We start from the raw sequence: 24,957 nt of genomic DNA, 5'->3' as shown, positions 1-24,957 counted from the left end.
TGTTACAACTGGTGCCCGAACATTTTTCCTGGATCCTCAGTCAAGTAAGGGATACGTCTATTTTCTGGATCCGACGGTCCCACCACGTCTGCGATATTGGTTTCGGATCTGTCCATTTTTTTTATTCGTCGGTCCCACGGCGGCTTTTCGGATCACTCTATTTTGTGGAATCGACAGCTGTGACATTGCCATGGGATCGGTCTAATTCCTGGATCTTCGAGTGAGTAAAAAACGTGGTTTTGGATTAATATTGCTATCTTTTATGTTGACTATTCTTCGTGGGAATTTTCCCCAAATCATACTAAATAATTAAAGCACTATGGCACGCTACAGTGACGACAGTGACTCTGACGTGGACCTCACAACAATGTTGGGAGTTCGTCAGGGAACACGTGTTTGCTTACTGCTGAGCTCCCGAGTGAAGAGTGGTCAAGGTTGAAATATTATTTTTTGTGAATAAATGTGCATAGTGGAAGCTTCTCCCCTTTTTGGTACTTTTATACACGTATCCTAGCTACCAGCATTACAATGTACAAGACATGGATTACACAAGGTGTGCTCTTTGGCCTGTACTGTATGTAAAGCACACGACAGCTCTGGATGCTAACAATCTACATAATTATATTGGGATAAGTTTGAAAACGCTATATGCTTACCTTGAATGTCTGCTAATAAAACCGGACAGCATACGCTCTCACTCCCAACCGGAGTTCCCAACTGGACTCTCTCGCATCACCAGTTTTGCCCAACTTTTGTCTTATCAGGTATTTGCTGCACGCATTTTTCCCTGAAGCTCGCCTTGTGAACGACCGACAGTGCTGTCCTGCTCTTCACTTTTCAGATCTGGTTCAAATAGAAAGGGTAGAACTGACGACATGTTGGGAAAGCTAAGAGTGACATGCTGGAATTTCGTCAACGGGACCAGTGACATCACGCACTGCGACATAACAAGAATGGCGACCTATCACTTAAAATAATTTAACAAACTTTATTAAAACAAAAACATTAAGAGGGTTTTTAATATCAAGTTATTATAACTCATACTAACATTTATCTTTTAAGAATTACTTGTCTTAAAAATAGAGGATCCCTTTAAATAAAGTGTTACCTATTAATCCAAATAAATCAACAAATGAGCCGCACTGGACTATAACCCGCAGCATTGGACTATACTGTAAACCACAGGTGTTAAGATGAAGGAAAAAAGTAGTGGCTTATAGTCCGAAACATACGGTAATTACATCAACACAAGAATTGTTCCAATTTTCTTTTCTTTTATAGACTAAAAATGTGGTGATCAGATGAGGTTACACTTGAGAGGTTTAGGTATTTCTTTCAAAAGTCTACATAAGGGCAAACAAACTTTAGTGCTGACTTTTCAAAGAAACAGGACTAAAAGTAATCAATTTCATGACAGACTATTTACCTTTAACCAGATCCCATCTGCTAATTTCCATACAAATGTAAAAGCAGGCAGGCATGGAATCATTCTTGAATCTTCAATGAATCCATTTGTTCCCATGCACGAGGTTTGTAGTTTGCCACAGGCAGGTAGGGAGAAAAATATTGGTGATTTCAAAATAAAAGCTTTGTGTGATTCATATCTGTTTGATAAGACTCCCTCGCTTACAGTCGTTTGCATAATTCGCGGTACTCTTCCATGGCCAAGATTTGGAAATCTGCACAGTACAGGATTGTGCTTCTCTTGAAAAAAAAAAAAAAAAAAAAGAAATCAACAATAAGAATAATGCAGCAAAATAGAAAATAAAGCAGACAAATATCCAAATCCAATACTCTGTTAATGATGCTTTTTCACGCATACTTTATTTTGATTAGCAAGTCATACACTGTGATTATGAGAAAGAAAATAGTTCATTGATCCTTTTGCCTTTACCAGCCCTCTACTCAATGGATCCCAACCCACCAGAGAGCATTTTAACCCAGTTAAACTGCATGACATCTCTTAATGTGAGGAGCTTTTATTGCTGGGAAGCCTGCCATGCTATCCAGCTGGCTCGAGGTTGGTGAGGTTCTGAGCGTTTGCCTCAGGAAAATGAATAATGCATGCATGTTATTCAAATCGTCACTTTGCAACTTTGGCTGAAGGTACCACAGATGGGAGGAAGTTTAGCGCGCGAGTGCTACTGCTGCTTCTGTGCTCATGGAAGGGGTGACACTTCAGAATAGGTTGAGACAATTTCACTTCACTGTCAGACTTTTTACCCAGACATAATTTCAGCTTTTCTGTCTTAAAACGCCAAACCATTTGCAATTGATTAAAAAGAATTAAAGATTCAATGCGCCCCTGATCGCTGTTCCATTCATAATAATGTGAACAGCGTCAATCAAACCTTTTACATAGTCATAGACATCAGTGATTGAAGTGGTAGGTGTTCCCAAATACCCATTTCACTGCATGTATTGCACTGGCCAAGTTCAAGTTAACTGCCCATTAGGTATGCTGTACTTCTTCATACCAAGCGTGCATTAACCATCCACTGACCAAATCCGTTTCTCCAGTCAGGTGAAAGACAAGCAAGAAATGGGCCGCCGTTAAAAGGGAATGGAAAGAAGCCTGCTTAATAATACGAAGGAGTCACTGACGTCTCAGTAATGCATTCTGCTCACCTTCCTTATTGGAAATAGGGCCGTCAATGTGTAAAGACTGTGGTCCTAGACCAGACATTGGCAACCCAAAATGTTGAAAGAGCAGTATTGAACCTAAAAAACAAATACAGTGTATCACAAAAGTGAGTACACCCCTCGCATTTCTTCAGATATTTAAGTATATATTTTCATGTGACAGCACTGACAAAATGATTGCCTGGCTCTGCCAAACTATTCTCCCTGTATTTTTCAAACACTGAGAGAAATAGTCTGGGAACCATCCCATTAACGGCCTTTTCGAGCAGGTACAAAATCAATAGACAAATCAGATTAGTTTATTTGCGTGACATGTTCTTCACGAGCAACGTCACTCTTGCGCGTCGAAAGTCGCCTCCACAACACAGATGGTCAACGGGATAACCGAGAACATGTTCCAATCCGCGGTAAATTCTGTCTTAAATTACCAAAAACACATCGACACGAGTCATTGACAATAGTCTGTCTCGCGCTAGCCATGTTGAATAAACTCCGCTCTCTCCGTATGTTTACTTCCGCGCGCAAGTCCCTCGTGCTTACGTCGTCAGTTAATAACGTCACGTCTGCCCGTCGCTGATTGGTCCACACCGCTGTCTGTTTGCTGTGGCTTGCTCCGCCCTGGAAATTGTATCCGTGGGAATGGTGGCCAGACTCAATAGCTGGAACAGCGTTGAGTCTGGTGTACCAGGCAAACAAAATGACACTTTGTCACAATGAAAAGTAGTCTGTGTGCAGCTTGTATAATAGAGTTAATTTATTTTCCGCTCAAAATAACTCAAAATATAACCATTAATATCTAAACCCCTGGCAACAAAAGTGAGTACACCGCATGGGAACTACGTACATCCCTAAATGTCCAAATTGAGTATTGCTTGTCATTTTCCCTCCAAAATTTCATGTGACTCATTACAGGAGTACTGTCAGCATTGCTGCAGAGATTGAAGACGTGGGGGGTCAGCCTGTTAGTGCTCAGACCATACGCCGCATTCTACATTAAATTGGTGTGCATGGCTGTCACCCCAGGAGGAAGCCTCTTCTGAAGAGGGTACACAAAATTGCCGGCAAACAGTTTGCTGAAGACAAGTCAACAAAGCACATGGATTACTGTAACCATGCCCTATGGTCTGATGAGATGAAGATTAATTTATTTGGTTCCAATGATGTCAAGCATGTGTGGCGGCGACCAGGTGAGGAGTACAAAGATAAGTGTGTCATGCCTACAGTCAAGCATGGTGGTGGGAATGACCCCCCCCCGACCCCCACCCACCTCTTCAATCTCTGCAACAATGCTGACAGCACTCCTGTAAGGAGTCACATGACATTTTGGAGAGAAAATGACAAGCAGTACTCAGTTTGGATATTTAGGGACGTAGGTAGTTCCCATGCGGTGTACGCACTTTTGTTGCCAGGGGTTTAGATATTAATGGGTACATTTTGAGTTATTTTGAGGGGAAAATAAATTACTTCTATTATTTAAGCTTCACACAGACTACTTTTCATTGTGTCAAAGTGTCATTTTGTCAGTGTTGTCCCATGAAAAGATATATTTAAATATCTGCAGTAATGTGAGGGGTGTACTCACTTTTGTGATACACTGTATGTCTGGAGTCACATAAAATTAAGTCTTATAATGAAGGCAACACATGCTGTATGTATCTATATTAGCTATTAGAGGCGTGCGAAATTTCCGATTCTTAGATTATTCGCGATTCAGCCATGCAAGATTCGAGAACGATTCACAAACATTCACATTCCGATTATTGAATTATACCTGGTAAAGCAGAACTAAAACACAGCGCGGTCTTCGGGACGCAATGAGGAGTGGACAGAGAGTAAATATCATGTACAACTCGAGCTGCCAGATAGAAAAAAAAAATTATAACGGATTGCGGCCGACAGCTGCTTCAAACAACGCCCAGTTGCTAGTTGCTAAAAACATACGGACACATACGGCTATCATAGATATCACATATACAGTATGTAGAACTAGATGCAAAATGACAGACGACGGCGGTGTTAAAACATATAAAAAGAACTAGATGCGAAATGAGAGACTTGCCGTTTAGTAGTTGCCGTGGGGGAAAATCAATAATCCATTTATAATTGAATCGGAGCCTCTGAATCGTAATCAAATCGTTAGGTGCCCAAAGATTCCCACCTCTGTTAGCTATATTAGCCTACAATCAAAATGACTAAGTTGGCAAGAAATTCATAATGAGGCTTCATGATTAAATGTTTATTTTCTCTGCAGTGATATGCAGTATGTAGAGAATGACGCACCATGTGACTACTCTTGTATGATGCTGCCTCAAGTTTTACTTCATTCACAATATTAATGAATTAGAAGAATGTTTGTGTCATGTTTATCCTCCTGCAGAAACCATATTAAAATATATATATATACTTCCCTCCCCAACTTTTTCCATTTTACAAACATTTTTTTTTAAAAAGGAGCCACTAGGGCGCCACTACAGAGCTGCGGGTTGCTGACCCCAGTTCGAGACCTACTTCTTATTTTTGGTGAACTGGTGCTCAGGAGTGGGTCATCAGCAGTGATGGATGAAGTACTTTTTTTTGTTGTTGTTGTTTGTTCAATACTTAAGTAAGATTACAATGCAGGAACAAAAGGTACTAAAGTAAAATTACTAAAAGTACAAGTAAGAAAAAAATTCTCAAGTAAAGGTACAAAGGTAATTGCTTTAACATTTACTCTACAAGTAAAAAAAAAACTCTATAACTTAGCTTAATGGCAGGTTGCAACTTACTGTACAAGAGTGTGCAGCACACATCTGAAGGGGTGCTGCTCTCACTGTTGGTTTCCATTGGTCAGTATCTTGTATTCAAGTACAGATATACAAAAAATGTACTTAAGTACAGTAAGAAGGTACTTTAACTTTGTTACATTCCACCACTGGCCATCTGACAACTAATAAGGATTGCTCTTTTTTTCATTTTTTTTTTTTTATATCATCTGATCTCGATTCTTTTTGCCATTTTTTAAACTAGTTTAAGATTTTATTTAACTGGCATTTTTATACAATGGTGTCCACCGTTGGATATCAGCATTAAGCTAGGACGCGCTCGTAAAATGAAATGTATTTTGTGCATTTTAGTGTATAATGTGTTTTTCTTTATTTTGTGTGTTTAGCGTTACAATTTAAGGCTGATTTATGCTTCTGCGTAGTGGTGACGGCGGACCTACGCCGTCAACCCAGACCCGATTTATGACCCTACACCGTAGCCTAACATGCACCTCCACAAAATCCTGACTACGCGTCACGTCAACGAGTTGTGACGTGATGTCAATGGACTTGGATTGGTCGAACGTTGTTTCCGGTTTAGCACGAAATCACCGCCATTTACATTCTTGCGCTACACGCAAAAATGGACCAAGTCGATGAGAATATCATTGAAGAGGTCCGCAAGTACGACCACCAGTACAATGTTTCGTCAAGGCATTATAAAGATTGCCAAATGGCAAGCAATTCTTGGAAGAACCTCCGAGACAAGTATGTGCCTGTTTGAAAGCGAATGGCAACACCAAGCGATGACCCAGCTGGCCAAAAACTGCCAGCTTTTTATCACTTTATGTCGTATTTTTGGTTTGTGCATTTTACCACTTTTAGTGTTAGTGCACTTTTAGTCTCAGTGCAGCATCAACAGGTATGGTGTGCGTTGTCTGGCGCAATAGCAAAGGCTGTATACAGCAAAGTCGGTCATCAATCCAGTCCGTAGACATGTGAAAGTGCATTTCCGCATCGAGACACAGTGGGAAAACCAGTGTTGTAAATTCGCCAGTTCTCAACCTCGACTGGTTTAGTGGTCGGACAGACCACCTCCGCAACTGTCTTCTGCGTAGGCTACGCCTTAAGATTTGTATGATCAACAATGGTTGTTCAATGTAAATGAGCTGAAGATCCACATTCAAGCGTTCCATCTCCGTTGCCATCGTTTTCTAACCGCAAGAAAACTAAAGGAATTCGACCCCAAAACCGTACAAACACAACGCCACACCCATCCAGTGGCTTGGTGATGAATTACAGAGCAACATGTTCCATTGATGCAGAACTTCGAATGCTCATTCACGACGTAGGGTCTACACCGTCGCTAAGCAGTCACCACAATGCATAAATTAAGCTTTACTTTACCTGGAGTGTAGTAAACCACTTGAAAACCCTGAACATTGGGCTCTTTAAGGGACTATTCAAAATCTTCCAAACTAGTCTGTTTGCATCTGCATATGCATCTAGGCAATTAAATATGACATGGCTGATCACCGAGATAGATCTAATAAAAAATGTTGATCTTTGATCTCAATTTAAAAATTACCCAGCCCTACCAGTGGTGCTATACAAATTCAATTGCATTTAAATTAGTGACTATAAAGTTTCACCAGAAACTCAACATTGTCAACTCCTCCACAACCTGTTTAACTGTTGCTGTGACTGAGAAATTGCTAAGGGACTACAAGTGCTGGACCCACCCCAAAAAAAAAAAAATAAATAATAATGATACATGAATGTGCTGTACGCATGAGCCGACAACCAGTTGCAAGATAACCTTGAGTCCTGACAAGCGGATGTCTCCAGAGAGAGAACCCTTGCTCTTTGGGACAGATGACACACTCAGTCGGTCTTGGCTATACTCACCAAAAGGTCATATGCTGAGGATGTGACTATTTGCTGCAGTGCAGGAAGCACATCAGAAGGGCAGACACACACCGAGCAACAGTCTCAGAGTGCTTACAAATGCTGCTTCTTAAGAAAAGGTTACTTGGCCATTCGGAAGGACTGCAAAATAAGGGGGGAAAGTGGAGAAATGAAGAAAGTTGTTTCGCCGTGGTCTCTGAGGTTGTTTGTTGGCTGCCTGTTTACCGAGATAAGGCCTTGCAGGAAAATAACTCATGGTGAAGGGGAAAAAAAATAATGACGGATAATAAGTCTGTCCACTGCTTTGGAGTGTCATTTGCATAACACTTAATCACCTGCAGCACATACATTTTCATATATTTATATCTATACACACAGACACACACACCAATTAGCTTTTTTTTTTTTTTTTTTTTTAATTTCCAAAACACCTCATATGGATGGATCATGCGTAACAGGCTATGCGTACATACTACCAACGGTGTATGTTTGCATAAGGACGGTAGGGATATACACTACCAACTTTTCAGGATGCTCAAATGTCCCCACCAACTTTTAAGCCGCCTTATTTTCATTATATGATGAGTTCAGTTATACGGGTTATTTAGACTGTCTTCCCATATTCACATACACACATCATAGTTTTTTTCGGCCTGCACAAGCCACTGTAAGTAATGTAAAAAGACGTCAATGTTGTGGAGGTGGGGGAAATACCACTGATTTTGCTACTTAAAGTCCGCCCTACATCAGAGTTACCATAGCATTAATCTGTTTGAACTTGCTAACTTGCAAAACTACTACTTTCAGGCCAGCCTCCACAAGGAACAATGAAGTCAAGCTAGCCCTCCCTCATTTGGAACATTGTTTGTATTATGTGATTTACTATAATGCAACGCGGTGGCTTCTGCAAAGCGGTGCCTTCAGCGTGCAAGTCCCAAGAATGAGTCCAATTCAGAGGGACACTGACATGAACATGAACTGAAGTGAAAAAAAATCTGTGAAATGAAATCACACATCAGAATTCGAGAGGACTTTGGGTCGAGTCTTGGAGTAGTCTAGAGCCCCTTTCACACAAACTGAAACACCGGAAATATCACAGGATTTAACCATGCAGCAGTTGTAAAACAATTTCCTGGGTCGACTGACACGGAGATTACGCGAACATTTCACAGGTCGCGTCTTAGTATAATGTCCTGGACTTTCCCGGGAAGCGGTATGCGAGAAAGCAGTTGTTAAATTCCCGGGTCACAGCATGATGACTGATGACGTAAATTTCATGGCAGGCCCATCGTCACTTCCTCATTCCTCGCAGTAAGACAAAAAGAAGTAAACAAACATTGCATTTATCAACATAGCAAGATGGAAATAGCTAAATTAAACTGAAAACATAACGAAATTAAATTGCTACGGGATCGTAGAGCCGACGAAGAGAGTTCATCGTCCATCTTTGGAAATGTGTGGTTTATTTTGTTGCCGATGTTAGGTTCCGCTACTAAGGAAACAAGGTTGTACTTCCAATCACAAAACAACAGAGGGATGCGTTCAAGGGTTTATTAACTCATTGCTCCCAAAAACATACAAATACATTCTATTTTTAATTGTTTCAGTGTCCCAAAGACTTTTATGTTTTTCTTTTTTTGTTTGTTTTTTTTTTCAAAAAAAGACATCTCTGGGTCGTGATTCAATTTAGCTCCAAAGCACAAAGCTGAAAATCCATTTTAAAATAATAAACTGGCCACTGGAGGGCAGTAGCGCATTTGGTAAGACCCACAACCCTATTCAACAGCAACGAATGGCCAAGCCGCAAAGCCAGGGCACAGGCGGAAGACGACCAAATGGATACCAGGCGGTGGACGACCGAGCAGAGCAACCGGTAGGACGCCCGGGATGCCAGGCGCTGGACGACCGAGCAGAATGACCGGGACCACTAGATGCCGTTGAGTCCGTGCTGCTCGCGAGCAGAGCCTCCAGAGACTGAAAAAAATTTATCTTTTTGAGACAGGCAACGATGAGGGAAAAGTTTAACCGGCTGTCACGGCCACAACAGCGTCATCTTTCAATTAGTTATGTCTAAATAAATTGTTACTTTGCTATCAAAAGCTCTATTTGTCCTGTTGTTTCTGTTATTTTGTAAAAGGAAAACATTATTCCGATGTTTGAGATGTAACTAGAGCAAAAAATAGCTGATTTGAAGTCAAAGTTATGTTTGAAATGTATGCTTTCACAAAAAGCTCAATTTCTATGTTTTTTCATCAGAAATTGGAAAATTGATTCAAACTAAGCTATTTTCTAATGCTGATTTCTAAAGAATGGAAAAAGATATAAACTTACTTTTTTCTGCTGAAAGAAGAGAGTCTAATCTTTCTTTTGGTGGGTTCCATGTTTATATAGCAATAGAACAATTTTCTGTGGGCCATGCAAAATCTGTCAAAATCCAGTAAAACGGCCGGGAGCGAAGGGCCTTGCTCCGGTTAAAATGGCTGGGAGTGAATGAGTTAAATACAGGCCAAAACCACACGCGATCGCGGAAAAGGGGGAATAACACAACGGGTCCGTGACAGTAGGTCGACGGGGATCAATAATACTAACCTAAGCGGTAGGCAGCAAGCCAATAAGACAACAAAACAAATACACTCAAATACCAGCACAACGTAGGGAATTTAAAAACAAGGGCGGCAGAGGTGTCGAATGGCTCCTAGAAAGTTAATACCTCAATTGGCTCATTTGACCAACATTGTGACAGCCAATGCCGACCAAATATCTCGTAATGTCCGGGTTATAAAATCGCGCCAGCAGCCCTCCCCGCACAGAGAGCTCCACTGGGCAACAGGGGACAAGTTTGTGAAAATGTCCAACCGGTGTTATTCTCGGGACATCCTTACATGCGTGAAAGCAATGACACGAGTAAATCCCGCATCACCTTACACGGGAATTTCCCTGGATATGTGTGCGAAAAGGGCTTAGGACGCCTCGGTGTAGATCGGTCCTTGTATATGGCGGAAAACACTCAGGTGACTTGTTCCGCTCTGAGACCCCCAATTTGGCCAAATTTCAAAATTGTCCTATAGACCCTACCCACGTGACGTCACAACTCCTTCCTCCTGACTGGTGCCGCCCAATTGTCCGTCAACACATCATGGTTCCCTGTTACGGCTACGTACATTCCTCCTATTTACGACGTGTTTTTCTGCTCGTTAACATTAATAATCAAAATGGTGAAGGCGTGTGTGGCGGTCGGTTGCAATAACAGAGAAGATAGACGGAGAAGACGGAGAGACTTGAAGTTCTACCGGATTCCGAGAGACCCGGAGAGAAGAGAGCGAGATGGGCTGCTGCAATTCGACGAGAAAACTGGGCTCCAAACGATTACCACAGATTATGTAGTAGCCATTTTATATCTGGTAAAATGCATTTAATATATATTTAGAGGGTTTTGGGCTGACAACCACAATTAAGATCATTGCTAGGCTAATCGCCGACAACATACACGTATGTATGTAGTGAGAGTGCTATCGCTAAACCATATAAACATTAAAAGCCCTAACTCCATTGACAAATGACATGAAATACATTAGACTTGACAGTGGATGTTAGCAATAACAAAAGATTTTGAATTGAAAATTTCGTAACTCACCTTTCCAAGCACAAGATAGATTCCTGCCGAATTTTCGTGGACGAGGACCTGTTTCACCCAACCAGCAACGAAGTATTTATAAGCCTCCAAGCTCTTAAAGTTTTTCAAACTTTCGTGAGAATAGGCTGATTTTGTGTGGACAAGATAGTTGTACAGTTCAGGGTAGCTAGCAGATGTCAGGCAAATACGGCGGAGACAGCGGGTCGAAAAACATCGATTTAGGCATCAAATATGGATCTGGCGAATGGATAAACTGAAGCTTTTCCACATAACACCTTTTATGCAACGCATCAAGTGAGTTTACGGCATCCGAAAGCACCGGGTCTTCCATGAAATGCATTATAAATTGCTCGATCAATTGAGACCATTGATAATACAGACACAAAATGACAGACAAGTGGGCGGAACCATACAGCGAGCACGTGATTTTGTGACGTCGGTGGGTAGGGTCTATATGGATGTGTGTGCATCATTGGAAAGCTTAAGATCTCAATTTTCAGGGGGAAGAAAAATTTTGAACAGGAGGGCATTTAAAAATAATAATAAATTAAACAGCAAAACCCTAACTGGAGGTGAAAACACGCAAGAGCAGAATTAAAGACGCCATGATTTTAACAAGATATTATCACGTACTTACCTTGTTTCGATCCAAAAACTCCAAGTAGCATGTATCATTGAGTGTCAAGACAAAGATATGCATGGCAATTTTAGGGGGATTTTATGGGTGAAACATGGTAATATAACAAGTGTCGCGATGCAGAAATCGCAGGCATCAAGTAGTTGTTGAGATTTTCTTTTTAATATATTTACCCTATTAAACGTTATTTTTCAAATTTTCTTTGTTTGGATCGATTATTTATCATCTAATATATTGGGGAAAATGTGACAGTAAAAAAAAAAAATAAATAAATAAATAAATTAAGCTATAGTTATGAGTTACATATCTGTGACTTATTTACAGACGCCAAATTTTTCATTGTGACTTAATTTGTTTAAAAGTTTAAAATATGCGAGTGAATAATTTTTTTATAGTCTTTTTTTTTTTTTTTTTTGAACTAAATATTAGACATCAATTAATGATTCTAAGCTAAAAATGACAGACATTTTGAATAATAAATATAATTACTTACCTTTATATGGCTAGGTTGAAACAAAAGCGGTTGTGCGACGTCTGTAAACGGGGGTTTCCAGGGTAAAACGGACAAATTAAAAATAATTCGGAGGCTTAGTGCGCCATGAATCTGCTTTGGCAGCATATAGACATATTGTTCTATCAAACACAACAGTTATTTTGGCTTAAAATACAGCAGTTTATTTTAAAGAGGTGTGCAAGAGCAGAAACCTTTTCAGTCTTGTCTCTGTTTTCCTCAATATCTCAGAATTTTTTTCGTGATTTTTTTCCCTAATCACTTTTTTATGACAATATTTTAGTTTGAGTCTTGGGGTGCTCCAGTGTCCCCCAGAAGTGGACCCATTCTTGGAAAGCTCCCCATTTTTTTAATAAAGGGACTTTAGTCATTTTTGAAAACAAAGGTTTGAATCGAACATTGTGTCACGAAAACCAATTCACATAAAAGTTAGTTTAAGTCAATACAGGCTTTGATCATTTCGCCTATCAATTAATTTGGTTCATATTCGTGAGAAATGTGGCCCTGACCCCATTTCAGGGTTAAACAATTGGAACCATTGACTATGTGTATGTTGTTTTTGAGTTACTTTATTAAAACACTGGGTCTTACAGGGCGCCATTTTTAGATTTGTTTAATTGTCTATAACTTAATGAGCTCCCAGCTTTGTGTTCAGGTTTCTTTATTTCATCTTATTTGTTCTTTTATACTCCAGACAGGAGAGTAGTTAGGCCTTTTATATTTAATCTGTCCCTGCGTAGTCCCTAACTACGTGACATGATTATCACTTCTGCGCTTTTGAATAATCTGTGAAATTAAAATAGTTCACTTTCTTCCCATATGATCTGTCATATATAAATATTTCATATCTTCATATTTTCAATATGAGCTGGAGCAATCTTCCAAGGAGACACTAAGCAGGATGCGTCAACGTTAGCATGTCGCTGAGCTAAATGCCATAATTCAATTGATTGCCAAGCGCAATAACATCACCCACTGATCTTTTAATAATATGGTGATATAATTCCACTCTTTTCACTTCATTATATTGCCTTTTCAATATGCTAATGTGGATCAGCACACACAGACTCAATGCCGTACAAAGCCAAGGCTCCGTACGATATTCCAGTGGGACTTCTGAATGCTATTTTAGATTGTAATGAGATGCCCTTTGACCTTTGGATTCAAGCGGAAGCCTCTCTAGAATAAATTAGCAGCCACTCGATTCTGGCAAACTCTTACGGTGTGCCAGCCTTTTCACTGTCTAATCCTCTGGGTCACGACTGTCTCTCCCTCTCCAGGCTTCTCCATACTGCAGGCCATCATGGAGGCGGCAGTGGCCAACAACTGGCAGGTGACCGCTCGCTCCGTCAGCAGCACTACGGATGCGGCGGAGTTCAAACGCATCATCGAGGAGATGGACAGGAGGCAGGAAAAGCGCTTTGTGATTGACTGTGAGGTGGACAGGATCAACACCATATTAGAGCAGGTAAGCTTTCATCACAATCATTGCGGGCTACATACAGTATTAGTGAAACGCCCACAAGCTACTGGTGCAGTTACCTTGAAAATGAAATTCCAAAAACCATCCCCATTTTAACATTTGTTTTGTTGCTGAACAGAGGTTTAATCAATAGAAAAGAGAAACCCAGTATGGCAAAATCAGTTTTCTCTCCCTAACAAGGGCGTAGGTTTGCATAGGGACCGTGGGGACATAACCCTACCAACTTTTCAGGATGCTGAAATTATCCCCACCAACTTTTAAGCAACCTTATTTGCAGTATGACTTCAGTTATATAGGTCATTTAGATTGTCTTCCTATATGTTGTGAGGATAGAATTGATCCTACCATTATTAAGTGAATTACAGTACTTTCATTATGTTCAGACTTACATTGACCCCTTTTCACTCGCTGAATGTGCCAGTCCATTTTTTTCGCTCACATGCACGTTTGATTGGTTCATGACTTAACCCCCCCAAACACACACACACACACACACACACAGCCACAGCCCGACACAAATACACACAGCACGACAGAAATACATGGCGCCTCCTCTGCCCCCTTCGAAGACGAGGGATATTAGAATGTAAAATGTAGAAGTAATGTAAAAAGACGTCAATATTGCGGAGGTGGGGAACACACCACTAATTTTGCATCTGCTACAGTGCTTCAAGTCAATTTTACTCACTTAGATTTCTTGACATAAGAAAAATAGCTGGCTGAAAATAAGATTAACAAACTTATTTTAAGCAAAAAGTTTGTAGATTTAATAGGGTTGTCAAAATTATCGCGTTAACGGGCGGTAATTAATTTTTTAAATTAATCCCGTTCAAATATTTGACGCAATTAACACACCTGCCCCGCTCAAACAGATTAAAATGACAGCACAGTGTCATGTCCACTTGTTACTTGTGTTTTTTGTCTCCCTCTGCTTTTTATAGGTTTAAGCATCATGAGCATTGTGTAATTATTGACATCAACAATGGCGAGCTACTAGTTTATTTTTTGATTGAAAATTTTTACAAATTTTATTAAAACAAAAACATTAAGAGGGGTTTTAATATAAAATTTCTATAACTTGTACTAACATTTATCTTTTAAGGACTACACGTCTTTCTATCCATGGATCGCTTTAACAGAATGTTCATGTTAATGCCATCTTGTTAATTTATTGTTATAATAAACAAATACAGTACTTATGTACAGTATGTTGAATGTATATATCCGTCTTGTGTCTTATCTTTCCATTCCAACAATAATTTACAGAAAAATATGGCATATTTTATTGATGGCTTGAATTGCGATTAATTACGATTAATTAATATTTAAGCTGTGATTAACTCGATTAAAAATTTTAATCGTTTGACAGCCCTAATATTTAATCTTAAAAGAAAAACTTGTCAGAAATGTTCTTAATGCAATATTGTTCAAAACATTATTTGAAAGCATTTTTTTCTTGATTTGGTGAAAAATTACCATAATTAGAAAATATTTGACTAGTTTTAACAAAAAAATATCAGATTAAGACATTATAAGTTTGCAGTGTGAAAGTTAGTATAGGTCAATACAGATTTATTTTGCATTAATGATTTAGCCTATCAATTAATTAGGTTCATATTGGTGAGAAGTGTAGCCCAGACCCCCATTCACCAAATATGTTTGGTCTTATACATGTCCCGCCCCCAACAAAAAGTGTACATGCAGGTTACGCTGTTATATCGTCCCTACCAGTATTGAGACCAAACCTAGGCCCTTAATCCCTTGTTCGTCATGAAATCTGCTCTATTTTGTTTGTTTGATTGCTTCTTTATTTTACTTGAACAGTGTTTAGTGCAAAGCGGGGCAAATAAGATTGTGAGACTTTGTAAACCTTGTGATAAAATTCCCCTTAGCTTTGTTGCTTAGCAAGGAATCTACTTTGGCCCTCCCACTGACTTGATTATTTTGTGGCATTGTCATCATTTTCAGCAGCAGCAGGGAAGTGAAGCTGCCAGAAAGCTTGAAACAGCACAAAATGAAAGTACAAAATGTTGATAAAAGTTGTGGGACATACCTTTTTGACCCATTTGATTTTTTTTGTAAGAGTTATAGACTCACCCCTCTGAATACCTAACTTCATGTAGCCTATAGCAGACAGCTTGAAAACGACAGTATAATGTAATTTTCGGACTATAAGCCGCCACCACCCAAATTTGACACGAAAATTACATGTGTTCATAGATAAGCCGCACTGGACTATAAGCCACAGCTGTCCTCACTGTATTATGGGATATTCATACCAAAAGATATTAACCGGTAAAACTTTATTTGACAGCGGCATCATAGAACTGTCATAACACCAAATGAACCACCATGAAGCTTGGAACCAATTGGCTGCAAAGCTTCATTGCTTCAAGAAGCTTCATTTGGCCATCACCGTTCCCTTGGGGGAGACAGTGAACCTCTTCCTGCCACCTGCTGTCATCACTGTTATCGTCCAACATGCCTCCTAGCATGCAGCGCTAGAGATGTAAATAACAATCAAATTTCATGTTCTGTGGTAATTATTTCTTCAGTTACTGTTCCAGTTGTTTCATTGACTGCTAGCTATGGTATTTGGTAACACTTTATTTGACAGTGGCACCATAAACTGTCAAAAGACCATCATAATTATGACACTGCCATAAGCATTAATGAATGCTTGTGACAAATTTCATTTTGTGTCATCCGGCAAATTGTCTCACAATAGAGTTAGTGACATAATCATTTCCCGGATGAGACTTAATTACATCTGTCATAAGCATTCATTAGTGCCCATGATAGTGTCATAAGTAAACCTGTAGTGATATGCAGTAAGTCAAATTATCGCACGGTAAATAAAGATGAGAGCTGCAGTTTTCACGGCTGCGATTTATCGCCGCGTGCGTGCGTGCATTCATATGTGCGTGTGTTTTCTGCGTACACTCGGCTCACGTGCTTGTTGAATAAATATGAGACTCCAGTAGCTTTCACAGATGTTTATTGGCCATCAACACGCCATGGAATTAAAGTTCAGACATACAAAATAAGGAAACACTTCTATATTAAACATTGTAAAATGTTAACATTGCTACATTAAGGCTAATGGAAAAAAAAACTATGTACTAACCATTTAAGTCTGCTATAAAACATTGACAGTCTTCTCCACAATGCAAAATTGCAGTTAAAAGGTGACACATAAACATGAAAACTCGCTGGATTAAAGAATTTACACGCGATCTGAACAAAAGGGGAAAAAATCCATTACTGATACAACATGCATGACGAAAGAAAAGTGCATTTTGCTTTTGTTTACTGAGTGTAAAGCTTACGGTTAATGGCTTAGCAAATGTACTTCCGGTGAACATTTCAAAATAAAAGCATGCCATGTTCAGATTTCTGGAGGCAATCGCATATACCTCAGATTCTACACTAGGAATAAATTCAAAATGACACCCAATGTGAAAAATCTGATTGGCAATGATAATATGATGTAATAAATGACAATAATTTGGCTTGAAATTTGTTGCATGAGCACTTTGCAGGACAAGATGACAGTCATTTTGGATCAAATTAACACTTTTAATGGGCTCTAATTGGCAGTCAACAAAAATAGGGTTTTTCACCTATTTCATATTCTTCACCTAACTCGCTTTAAAATGACTCATTATGCATTGTGTGTTTTTTTTATTAATATTTATAAATTTTAATATAGCATGTTTTATTTAAGAATAACAGTTTATTGCATTTCAACAGGTGATTTATTAGGTTGTATTGTCATTGTATTCATGGTTGAATAGGTTAAAAAAAAAAAGGCAATAATATCGCATTTCGCAATAATTTATGAGAATATATTGCCTGCAAAAATTTGTTATGGCAGTCTTATGACGCTGCTGTTGAGTGAAGTGTTACCTATTAACCCAAATAAATCAACAAATAAGCCGCATTGGACTATAAGCCGCAATATTCCAAATGAGGGAAAAAAGTAGCGGTTTATTAAAATTGAAAATTACGGTACTTGCCGATCATTTCAAGAAAATCGGAAATTTAAAAATTGCTGATTAAGAATGGTGTCTTTCAAGTTCATTTGTGTTTTGAGATTGACTTATTTTTTTCTTCCCACAGTGCAAGACTGTAGACTTGACCAATGCGTCACAAGTGACTGGGTCACACAGCAGTAAGCCTGCCTTGCAGGTTTTTAAGCAGTACCAAAGCTTAAAGATTTGAGTGTGAAGCTATTTTTGAGGGCACTATAAATGACGTTTGAGCTTAAAAAAAAAAAAAGAAAGAAAAGAAAGAAACCCCAAATCATTATTAGATTTTTCCACTAGTTCTGAGAGTAGAAGAAGCACAATCTTGCATCACACCATCATGTCCCTGCGAGCTTGCTATCGTTGCCTCCACTTACAAGGAAATTATCTTAACCAATTAGACTGTGCTTGTTAATATTCATTGGAATATTGGTGTCTCTGTGCTGCGCCAAATTCCCTCCAAGTCTTTCATCTTCACTTGTTTTGGTATGCATGAGGCTCTGCTCAAACATTTGTTTTTTTAGTCAATAGGTGCATTAATGTGTTCGTCTTTATTTGTTGCATTAATACGAATGCTGGCCCAAAATGATGATTATTTTCTCATTAGGGACATTTTTGATATGCACTTTTAGAAATTCACAATTTTCCACTTCACCAGCAATGCACAGCATTCTGGCTAAACTTTGTTTTTCAGCACAGGGGGAGATAAAGCTTTAATAACCTTCATAACAGCAGTGAGCCTAATTTGGCCCATTTTTATCAGTGATAACCTCAGCATGAAACCTTTTTTTTTGTTCAGCCCTAATTGAAATAATCCACCAGTGCAGATGAGTCACCAGCATTGAGGGAAGCTGTTGGACTTCTCTCTGCCGCAGGCCCCCTATTGAGGCAAATAAGTGCGCACATTAAAACAGGGACTGTCCGTCTGCTATGTGGGCAATGGCTCCCAATGTGACACTAACTTCTACCTTTGCATAAACTTTCCACTTCTACCTGCTGTTGTAGCTGCATCAATGAATGATTGACCTTACTAAAGGACAAATAAAACATTTCAATCACCAAAGTCATGACCGAATCTGACTGACAAACTCTTTGAAAAGTTTACTCAAAGGGATGGATAGAAAGACTTGTAGTTCTTAAAAGGTAAACGTTATTATGAGTTAAAATATTTGATATCGAAACCCTTCTTCAAGTTTCCGTTTTTATACAATATGCAAAATTAGTTAAACAGTTGGTCGTCATTGTTGTTGACGTTGCAGGGCAGTGACGTCACTGGGTTACACAGCCGGGCTTCCAAAGTATGACTCTAGCGACATAAACATGTCATCTGTTCACCATTTCAATTTGAACCCGAGAGGAACATTAACTCATTTGCTCCCAAAAACGTATAAATATGTTCTATTTTTAATTGTTTTAGTGTCCCAAAAACATATTTATACGTCTTTTACCTTTTTTTTTTTTTTTTTTGACAAGAGGCATCTCTAGGTTCTGTTGCACCTAAACTGCAATGCACAATGCTCACAACTCGTTTTAAAGCAAATAACTGGCCACTAAAGGGCAGTAACGCTGGTGAAGACATGTGAGAATTTGAGAAAAATGTGGGGAACGATCGGGAAAAAAAAGGCAGACGACACTTGAGGAGTGTTTTGAAACGAAACCATCGTCAAAGAAGGATTAAAAAAAATCTATCTTGATGAGACAGACGGTGACGGCCACAACAGCGTCAGGTTCCACACGCATTCTGCGGAGCTCATGTTGCGTTACTCCTGAGCCCGAGGTTGAAACCAACGATGAAGATGATGTAGATCTGAAAAAAGTGAGACCGATTTTGATCCGGACTCATCAGATTACTGGGAGCCACCTCATTCAACCGGGAGCAGCCGAGAGCCTTCGCCGTTGTTATGTGCGCAAATAGTTAAACAGTTAAATAGTTTAGTTATGTGTAAATAAATTGTTACTTTGCGATCAAAAGCTCCATTTGTCTTGTTGTTTATGTTATTTTGTAGAACGAAAACATTGTTCAGATGTTTGGGATGTCACAAAAGCGAAAAATAGCTGTGTTAAAGTCAAAGTTATGTTTGAAATGTATGCTTTTACAAAAAGCTCAATTTCTATGTTTTTTCATCAGAAATTGGAAAATTGCTCAAACTAAGCTATTTTCAAATGCTGATTTCTAAAGAATGGAAAAAGATATGAACTAACTTTCTTTCTTTTGTTGGGTTCCATGTTTATATAGCAAGAGAACAGAATTTTCTGTGGGCCTTGCAAAATCAGTCAAAATCCAGTAAACGGCCGGGGCCGAAGGGCCTTGCTCCGGTGAAAATGGCTGGGAGTGAATGAGTTAATGAGCATGACAGCACTGTCAATATTGTGGCAAAAGCAAAATTAACAGGAAAGACGGGATAAGACATGACAAAAGTAGGAAAAATTTTCGTGTTCTGCCAAAATTTAATTTGACACCAAAAGTACTACCGTGCGCTTTCAGCTTGTTTTGTTTGGATGAGAATAGACAGAACATGCTAAAGATGACTTAAGAAAATACTTAAATGTAGTAATGTCAAGTAAGGGTGGTTTAAATTAAATTAAATTAAATTAAATTTAAAAGTACTCCCCGCTTTTAACCGATGAGCGCATGTGTTGGACGCCTCGCCACGTAGAAGGAATTGCAGTAACCTGGTAGTATTCGTCGAGTGATAGTGACAATCGACGTCATCACCCCTAGCGTCCATAAAACACGGCACCCTCCGTAGGTCAAAATATGTACTAAACATTCTAGATTTTTAAATCAATGGCTATATTTTATGTGTTTCTAATAACATTCTAGTAAAAGAGAACAATTTTGGCTTATTACAGACTACAAGTCTTAAGAGTCAGAGGTTCCCTTTAAGGGCCATTGACATGACAACAGCTACGGGGGTGACAACACTTTTCTAAAGAGCCCTATCGTTTACTTGGCGATGGCATTTTGGGGGGCTGAAAACGCAAAAATTTGAAAACGCATTCCAGAGTGGAAATCTTGAAAAACGTTCCCCCCTGTCGTCACCATCAAAACAATTGACAACACAAAATTGAGTGGGTGACAACGGACTTTTACAGTAACAATTACAGTAACGACTTCACTATAAGGCTCCAATATATTTGTCAGTGAAGGGGGTGAATCTACTGATGACGTCAGTGCTTGCGGAAAGTCCGACAGTGTATGAAATTATGTCTTCAAGTGGCAACCTTGTACACAGCCTAACTGTGTTCAACATAATTCAAGGATCTAGTCAACTATTCACTACTCTGTTACAGCCAAACGCGCTTCGGCATGTTGTTATTTGACCAGAACGAAAGAGGAAAGGGAAGGTGTTGTGAGACCCCTCTGTTATTGAAAGAGTTGGTACGCTCCGTCAGACGCTGGAGTTAGGACACGAAGTAATGCATTCTCGTGCTTTCTTGATAAAGGCTTTCGTGAGAAATACATGTCTCCTGGGTCTTCCTTTCTGCTCATGTAACAGAAGGGTTGCACACAGGAATCAAGTTTTGGTGGTGCTGCCACCTACACATTGGGAATGCATACCAAATTGGCAAATTAGATGTTTCATGCACTTTTGCGCTTTCATAAGCACACAGTTTTCCCCACACATAATGGTTATGTAAACGCGGAATAAGACTAACTTCAAAACGCTACTTTTTTGGCGTTATTGTGCAAGATCGTTTTCGTGTAAATGTGGCCTAAGGTGACGGTACAGTCAAAGGTGTGAAGTAGCATTTTGATAATCTTAATATGAAATTGTTAAGCACCACAATGTTAAAATGCTTTTAGATTTTAAAACATTAAATGCTATAAATATTTTCAAAATCATCGACACATTCTGTCTCAAAAGGGGTTGTAAAATCAATGTTTATTTTTTTCCAAATACAGTGGTACCTTGACATACAATCGCTTCGACACACGATCTTTTCGACATCCGACGTAAATTTGACTCGCCGTTTGTTTCTACATGAGACGACATGCTCGAAATACGACGACATGACAGACCCGCAAACGAACGCACGGCGGATTTTCTTGTTTGAGAAATCAACACAGGTTTCAAAAAAGTTGGTGAAACAAGGAAAAAAGTGATGCTTACCTTTAAAATGAAGATGCAAATTATAGAAAAATATGAGCGTGGGGTGTATGGAGTCACAGGAGTGCCAAAATTAAAAATAAATAAATAAATGAATAAATAAATAAATGAATGAATAAATAAATATAAAGAGAAATAAATATATAAATAAATAAAAATATGACGGTATACTTTATCATTGACATTTACTTTTGGTCATTAACAACCACAAACGGAAAAAACAATGACAATATTTTTCGTTGATTTTTACTTTCTGTCATTGAACACCACAAAAGGAAAAAACAATGACAATTGTATTTTTTGCCTTTGCCCATTGTCATTGTCATTTGTCCTATCGCCTTTCCTCTTCGGGAATGTAAATGGCAAATGCGCAGAGAAACGGTCTGTCAATCAAATGACGTTGGGCGGGGCTTTCCAACCAGGAATAGTAGTCGATAACTGATTATTCCTAGTTTACCTGAAGGAAAGTGATGTCGGTTATCGAGTTGCACGTGCGGTTTTTATGGATAGGATAGACTGGATAGCTATGGATATGGATAGACTTTTTACATGATAGATTCAACGATAGAAATATATTTTTCTAGACCGGTAAAAAAATATGTTAGAAAATATGTTATTCGACACACATGCCAGACCATTCATAGAATAATTATGTTCTATGTCCGAATCTTCGCATTTATAATGATGATACATTGGAGGAAGTGGCGTAGTGCAGTCACACAAAACAGCCGCGGTTGCGCTTGGGTAGCCGTACGGCACATGTGCGGAAAGTTAAACCAGGAATAATCAGTTATCGACTACTATTCCTGGTTGGAAAGCCCCTCCCAACGTCATTTGATTGACAAACCGTTTCTCTGCGCATTTGCCATTTACATTCCCGAAGAGGAAAGGCGATAGGACAAATGACAATGACAATGGGCAAAGGCAAAAAATACAACTGTCATTGTTTTTTCCATTTGTGTTGTACAATGACAGAAAGTAAAAGTCAATGAAAAATATTGTCATTGTTTTTTTCCGTTTGTGGTTGTTAATGACCAAAAGTAAATGTCAATGACAAAGTATACCGTTATATTTTTATTTATTTATATATTTCTTTCTCTTTATAGTTATTTATTCATTAATTTATTTATTTATTTTTAATTTTGGCACTCCTGTGACTCCATAGGGGTGCGCATCCGTGAACTGCCTCAACAATACAGCTCCACGGTCCTCTTCCGACCACCGTTCGCCAGTCTTTATAAGTTGACAGTTATTATTGTGGTAACATCGCCAAGGAAATCACCAGCTTCATTTATTTAAGAACTTATCCAACACAAAACGCCTGTGCAGTTGACTCTGCTCTCAAGAAAACGAAAGTATTATCTCTACCGCACCGACCTATCTCCCTGTGACGTCAGCTCTGCGGTTCAGGTAAAGCAAGAAGTGTCCGCCACATTAGAATCCGATTCGTTACATTATTTACAGTCATTATTAATTGTTATTATTATTATTATTATTATATTATTCCGATTTTTATTCTTATTTTATTTGTTTTGCTATGTTTAATTGCCATTTGAAATAGTACCAGCAGTATTTATTAAGGATTTAGTGTGGGTTTTTGGGCTGCGGAACAAATTAATGGAATTATAATGTATTCCTATGGGAAAATCCTGCTCGACATACTACCATTTCCTCTTACAAACAAGGTCCTGGAACGAATTAACTTCGTATGTCGAGGTACCACTGTACATAAAATATTTCTGAATATAAGTGCTGAAAATTTGCAAACACTTACAACAATGTAGGAAATGAATTGCTGAGTATTACAGGGGAAGTCCAGACTTTTACATTAAATATTCGGTGGGGTTGGTTTCACTAAATTCTGTGCAGTTTTTAAGTTATTTTTTAGTTGCAGGGCTTCAGAGTGGCTAAGCTAGCGTGAGTCAATGGTGCTTGCTAGCATGCCAATCAAAAACAATGTTAACAGATCTAACATAGTCAAATAAACAGTACAGTGCGTCAGGGTGATAGACTTTGGGGATGGGGAGTCACTCCGCCCTGCTTACCTAGACAGCCTGTTCCCTGCAGAGCTGCTGGATTACAAATGTTGCTGTTCATACTTGTATGTTTTAATAACTTTATCCTGAAAACATAGCCAACACTATTGATTGCATGGGTCATCGGTGATTCTCACGCGTGCATATGTTGTGTTTTATTGGCATGCTAGAAAGCACCATTGACTCTCATTAGCTTAGCCACTCCGGAGCTCCGCAACTAACAAATAACTAACAAACTGCATGGAATTTGTTGAAAGCAACTCCACCGACTAATTAAACGCCCGCAAACTCGAAAATTACGCCTAATGTAAAAAATTCTCAACTTCCCCTTTAAACTCTTTTTCACCTCTAAACCCCCCGCCCTGTCCACTCTCTAAGAACTAGAAGTCTGTCAGTTTGTATTCGGCACCATTGCAACAACCCCATTCATAATAACATAGCCAACAAGTTATTCCAAACAACTTGCAACCATAAACCCCCATCCCAACATACACATTCCTTCGAGGTTTTTTTGTTTTGCATATCATTTGAGCTTTTTGTAATATTATACAGCAAAACAACTGGCCAGCCGCGACGTGACTCAGACTAGGAGGAGTGAAATAAAAATCATTGTGAGCCGCCGGGAAACCATGGAGTTGAGTTATGCATTGTGCAGCAGTGCCTGGCACAAGTGTGTTATGGTCGGTTACAATTCTGCTACTTCCCTGCTGAATTTAGCTTGAGTCAGCTTCTGTTCAGGCTCAGTCCAAGGTGCCTGGTTGCTAAACAGACAAGACACATTTACCAGCCACTATATCATGCAATTAGCGAGCAAATTATGGCCGTAATACTAGAGTTACTCGCAGAGGTAGCAGTGGGGTGTTTGTAAAATGTGGCCGAGAAAGAGAGAGATTCCCCTGAACAGGCAAGTGCTCACGATGCACTGCTGGTGGCTGATAGATTGGTAGATAAAATTGTGTAGACCTTGGAAATAAACTACACAAAGTAGCATCCATTTTCCATGAAGTGAAAAGTTAGTCGTCTTGACTTTGGGCAGTATACGATTATGACTGGGTTTAACGTTCTTGTTCCTGTCTAAAAAAATATTTATTTTAAAATATGATAGTAATGTTAACATTGGCAACTGCACCAGAATAGAAGGTATTTATTGTATGTCTCTCAGTCCTACTGTATGGCTGCACAGCAAAAAACACTCAGTACTGTGCAGTGTTGTTTGTCGCGACG

At 39.1% G+C, this 24,957-nt stretch overlaps 1 protein-coding gene across 5 annotated transcripts in view; it reads left to right on the top strand.

The window, feature by feature from the left end:
- Positions 1-24,957, top strand: part of gria3b (glutamate receptor, ionotropic, AMPA 3b) — a 226,308-nt gene that overhangs the window by 116,107 nt on the left and 85,244 nt on the right. For all 5 annotated transcript variants that reach the window (XR_009064807.1, XM_057850056.1, XM_057850055.1 and 2 more), the window contains exon 4: positions 13,355-13,542. Coding sequence is in view for 4 of the 5 variants with exons in the window: in XM_057850056.1 (XP_057706039.1) it covers positions 13,355-13,542 (188 nt within the window). In the remaining variant the exon portion in view is untranslated. The remainder of the gene's footprint in view (positions 1-13,354; positions 13,543-24,957) is intronic.

This window comes from Corythoichthys intestinalis, chromosome 11 (genome assembly GCF_030265065.1).
Source record: "Corythoichthys intestinalis isolate RoL2023-P3 chromosome 11, ASM3026506v1, whole genome shotgun sequence".
In the NCBI taxonomy this organism is placed as follows: domain Eukaryota; kingdom Metazoa; phylum Chordata; class Actinopteri; order Syngnathiformes; family Syngnathidae; genus Corythoichthys; species Corythoichthys intestinalis.
The sequence above is the reverse complement of the archived record's forward strand: the minus strand, read 5'-3'. Positions and strand labels throughout refer to the sequence as shown.